The 5649-nt window shown below is 39.2% G+C and overlaps 1 protein-coding gene across 1 annotated transcript; it reads right to left on the bottom strand.

The window, feature by feature from the left end:
• Positions 1–4752: 4752 nt before the first annotated feature.
• Positions 4753–5154, bottom strand: LOC108674010 (pupal cuticle protein-like). The gene has a single exon (XM_018161905.1). It carries the CDS (start codon positions 5152–5154, stop codon positions 4753–4755), a length of 402 nt encoding a protein of 133 aa, XP_018017394.1.
• Between the last annotated feature and the right edge of the window lie 495 nt (positions 5155–5649).

Genomic DNA, 5649 nt, shown 5'->3' with positions numbered 1-5649 from the left:
TAAGGAGAATCCGATAACCACCTAAACGTAATCTGCTTTGGTGATCTAAAGAACTAGTTTTTAAGAATAACTTAAGGTTTCTAGGCATAAATTCGGTGACCAGGGCTAACCATGAAGTCAAATTCTTGATGAGTTAGTTGATTGATGAAAAATTCTTTCAGGAATACTTGGGTTTTCTTATCTTGCGAATTAATTTTTGTTCGGCTAAAGCATTATGCGTCGAAATCCGATTCTAGAAAATCTATGAACATTATTCAACGTTTAGAGGTCATGTAGTCTTGGTTTGAGGTCATGTAGTGTATAAAATCGGAAATAGCTTGCATTCATCACTGTAAACACTCAAACCCTAATAGCTTATTCCAGTTATCAATTTTTATTGCGGCGTTTTGCGCGACGCAATTGAAGGTATAAATCTTAGCAATTCTGGATGGCGCTCTTAAAATTTTTCCCATTTACGCAAAAGTCCTATAACCAAGCTCCAAAGTTTTTTACATCCGCCTGAAAGCACGGCAATTTCAAAAGCTGTGTAAAAGTTGTAGTTTTTTCTTCATATCACAATTTCCTCAAGAGAAACGATCCCTTCATTAAACCCAAGACCTCATTCACTCAGGACAAGTTTGGCAACGAGTTAGCGGCTCCCGTCGTATAATCAGAAAGTTTGCGGCTTCCTGTGAGCGCACCGCGTGATCACGTAAATTCTCGACCCTTGATGTATTACGGAAAGATCGCGTCACGATAATTCAAGTAGGTTCGCGCCTTAATTGTAACGTGCCGTGCATCGTTGACCGTTGAGTGCGTCTCGAGTGCAAGTGAAATGGTACTTGCTTGTTATATATTAACAAAGCAAAGAGGTTATAAGTGTATTAAACAAGGTTCTTGCTCCACCCAATAAAATTAATTGCACGCCGGAAATCTTTTCCTCATTTGGCACTGTTTATCCAAACGACAAGCACTCTATGCACTTCTGCTCCTATAAATTACAATGAAAAACAATTTCAAGCCTCCACGCACTCCTATCTTTCTCCCCAATGCTAGTTGTACGAGACTTCTTTTACGACACTTATTTCTGTACTGCATTCTAACTTCCCTGCAGCTTTCTTTGATAGCAGTTCGCTGTCATTACTGTTTATTTGGTATGCATTCGCAGAGCTTCTCATTGATGCAATCCAGCTTCGAATGAATTGAAAAAATGATTGTAATGCCTTCACTTTTTCTCACATGCAGTAAGTGAAACAGATAAAGTTCCAAGCAAAAATGCTGAAGTTAGAAAGAAAATCGCAATATAAACGCGTACAAGGCAATTGATTTCAAGAGCAATTGAATTTTTCTATTTGCCAACTTGCAATACTAAAGAAAATGTTCGATATATTCTTTTTTTCGGCAGCAGCAGCTTACAGATCGAAATTTTCACGGTTTACTCGTGATAATAATTTTAATTTAGAATGGGTGTTACATTTCTAGAACCATATTGACTCAGGGTGATATCGTTTTAAGATATTGGCTTCAAGTTGCGTATGATATGGGTATTCATACTTGAAGAGATGAGAGTTTGATTGACGGGTATTTTAATTTTACGCTTCTTTTTACTTATTTTTTGTTAAAAACATTTCCACTACCTTTCCGAACACATGCCTACGCCTGCATTTTTTTAGAACTTGCATTCAAGACATACATGTGAGACTTAATTTGATTTCTTCGAGATATTCGAACACCGTAAATAAATATAACTATCGTTTAAACTATTTCAATTTTTGACTTTATGCGTAGTGAGCTTTTATCCAAAACCTGTGAAGAGTTGTTGTAACTCTTCTGTTGTTGTAAGTTGTAACTTCGACTTCGGCAGATCAAACAATGAGGAAGAAACGAGTGAAAGAGGTGAATGTTACCGTGCATCTAAAAAACAGTGAGGAAGATACGAGTGATACAAGTGAAAGTTACCGTGCACTTGAAAAACAGTTTGGAAGACACGAGTGATACAAGTGAAAGTTACCGTGCACTTAGAAAACGTCCACTAAGATACGAGTGATACAAGTGAAAGTTACCGTGCACTTAGAAAACGTCCACTAAGATACGAGTGATACAAGTGAAAGTTACCGTGCACTTGGAAAACAGTGAGGAAGATACGAGTGATACAAGTGAAAGTTACCGTGCACTTGGAAAACAGTGAGGAAGATACGAGTGATGCAAGTGAAAGTTGCCGTGCACTTGAAAGCCATCAGAAGCGAGTGCACATCGTTGATCGGGATCACGGATGAGGGTCACAGGGACGCCCACCATGTCAGATGGTGGCTGAGAGGGCGCAGGTTTAAGAGACTCGTCCCCTTTACATGCAGCACGCAACTCCCACAAAGCCCGCTCATGCATCCGTGTGGTGCCCTTTAAATCGTGCAGCATCTCACCTGACCTTACCATGCTTATGGATTATTAGTATTATAACGAATATCCTGTCTGTCCATCTGAAATGGTTTTCAGACGATCTATACTATATTTTTACACCGTATCTCCATCTCATATATTAAGGCAGGTTTCGATATGAATAGGTATTGAAGATCTATCACATATAATATTGATTTAGAGATTTGGGTGAGTAAAGTGAGTTCACTGTATGTTTATCTAAACCTTGCTTACCTGGCCTGCTCATACGATAAGGGAGTGATACGTGATTTAATATGTCAAAAACTAAGACAATTAACTTGACCAAACAAAGATAAATTAGGATCTTTCATCTTTAAAGATCATCTTAGCATTGATAACTATTGATAGACTGCAGAGAAAATTAATTACAGATCAGAAATAGGTAACTATGATTTTAATCATTAAATGCTGTTGGCCTAATCTTTGCTTTTGAGTGGGCCTAACGTATGACAAATTACAAATTCATTCCTCTAGGGTTTTCCTATTTTGAATGAATCAATAATTGATGATTGAACGAGCTCATAGTAAGGGAAAAATACTCCTTTATTTTGGTCATTGTAAATAATACGCAATGCATTTCAAACAAATATTTTTTAACAAAACTAAATTTATTCCGAGTATTAATTTCCGTGTAGGAAGCAATGGAGTCACAAAACAACATAAATAATTGGCAGTTTATTCCGATATTTTTACAAATTAACAAGTAAATTAAAATAGGTTGAATAATTCACGAGGTGTAGAAACTCAATTAAAGTTAACTTAAGTCTGTACTGACAGATCACGTTTCTCAGAGCAGAGTCACGACGTTAACTGCACTACTTGTAGGTACACTTTCTTGTTTCACTTGTCTTACTTCGTTGCAATAACTTATGGAGCTGAAGCTGGCACTAAATTATTTGATCCTATTGAAGAAGATAACGTATCATCGCTCCTAGCGTGGCATGTGGCAATATGTTTTAAACTCTGTGCGTTGCGCGTTTATGCACTTAATTTGGTATGTGTAAGGAATTTGTCGTTAAATGACAAAATAGCGGCTATCCTGACAACGACTATGATGATACGTAGGAATAGGAACCGGAGCTTACCGCGAACTTGGTATTTTATGTCTTTTGGTTGTTGACGCTACGTTCCGTTCTCACGTGGAGTCTTCCTATTCAGTGTTTAGTTCTGACAGCTTATCATTCATGCAAACTGAATGTTGATTATTAAATAAAAAATCGTTGGGCGAGCGTTATCTGCACTTCTATGGATAGCGGGAAAAGCTGACAGAGAAATAACATGGTAAAGTATTGCAGTATAACCGTGGCATTGTTCGGCTAACTCTCTTATATTGACTGCATGGCATCGGCACCCGGAGGTGACATTTACTTTAGGTCAACGGTCAGACAAAAGCCTTATTTGAAACGTCTCCGTAACTCTTCAGTTCGCAAGTTTCCTCATTAGCAAACGCTCATCACAATACGAGCTTAATTTGCACCCAAACACGACAATTAGTTTCTTCCAACCTAATAATCTTTCAAATTTTCAAATTTGAAGTTTCAACCGAATCAGTTTTCCACGACCATTAGCTTCTTCAAACCGAATTTCTGGTCGTGGTGAGAACAAATGCTCGTCTGAAGATCTGGGCTGTCCGGTATCTGAAAATTTACGGTGGAGAAAATCTCAAAGAGGTAGAGTACAATGAATTGAAATACGCGGTTGATATTGTGAGCATTGAAATACTCAACCGTAATAATGTCTGAATAATGCTTTATTGTACTATTCGGGTTCAATACTTAGAATTTGCATTCTTTCTATTTTTCCGGTGCTTGCTCGGGTATGTTTATATTTAATAACTATTATAATGGTTCACAAAGATTGATATAATCGAGAAACAACTTTTATACTATAATAGTTGGTTAACGTCTGGTGTTTAATTTTATTTCTTGAATTACAACTAATTTTCTGGCGTATGTCCACCGTCATTATATGGCATCGATTTGCTCGCTTTCTCAGGCTAGGCAGGAGATAAGTTCGGTGCTTTGACAGCGCGTTATTTAACAAATTGAAATATTTTAGCCCTCAAGTAAGCCTCCAGCTGGACACATGCATTCAGATAAGTTAATTGGTCATCTTGTCCAAATAGCGACACACTATCTGCACGTATCAGTGATACGCCATTTTACTGGGTCTAAATCGATCATGATGACCCATAAAAGCGCGTCACTATTTGGACAAAGTCTCGTTATTTCTCTGAGTACTTCAGATACTGCCGCAATGATACAGCAGCGCCAGCCTGCCTTGCTGTCGCCATCGCTGACGATCACCAAATAAACATACGCGCATCAGGCGGCCCTCTTAAATAAGGCAGTGCCCTGGCGCTGAACTGTTGGTGCGCTGAACTGTTGGTGCACTGAACTGTTGGTGCGCTGAACTGTTGGTGTGCTGAACTGTTGGTGCACTGAACTGTTGGTGCGCTGAACTGTTGGTGTGCTGAACTGTTGGTGTGCTGAACTGTTGGTGCGCTGAACTGTTGGTGTGCTGAACTGTTGGTGTGCTGAACTGTTGGTGCGCTGAACTGTTGGTGCGCTGAACTGTTGGTGCGCTGAACTGTTGGTGCGCTGAACTGTTGGTGTGCTGAACTGTTGGTGTGCTGGACTGTTGGTGCGATGAACTGTTGATGTGCTGAGCTGTTGGTGTGCTGAACTGTTGGTGTGCTGAACTGTTGGTGTGCTGAACTGTTGGTGCGCAGACCCACATTAATTGGATGTTGTATGGATTCAGATAATAACATAAGAAGCTATATCGGGATCTCAGCTTAGATCCCTCGTTCCTATAATAGACAGGGATTTTGCATGTGATGAAGTTATAGCTGTCGGTGAGACCCAAAACGGGTTAGGAGCTGAAGGAAAAGCTTCAAATTTGTGGCATCTGCTTACAAACTTATCGCGATAACTGTTTGTGCTTCATAATTTCTCTATTAACTACGAAAAGCCTAAAAATATCCATTTAGGCAGCTTATTTATCCCAACAAATTTTCTCTCTGCCTTGAGTTGACGCAGAAGTTCCTGTAAAAAAAATCACAGATTCGAATACGTGTCGGTGGCAATTCACTCTCGACTGGCAACTCAGTAGGAATAATACAGCGAAGTTTGTCTGCGTCGAGCTACTTCCGTCTTCCTTGTCGTCTACTCAGGGAAGTTTTAGCATTACATATTTATGGAGTTCTTCAGGATATTAGGCACGCTGCGCCAT

This window comes from Hyalella azteca, unplaced genomic scaffold (genome assembly GCF_000764305.2).
Source record: "Hyalella azteca isolate HAZT.00-mixed unplaced genomic scaffold, Hazt_2.0.2 contig47, whole genome shotgun sequence".
Lineage (NCBI taxonomy): Eukaryota > Metazoa > Arthropoda > Malacostraca > Amphipoda > Hyalellidae > Hyalella > Hyalella azteca.
This window is presented reverse-complemented; position numbering and strand designations above follow the sequence as displayed.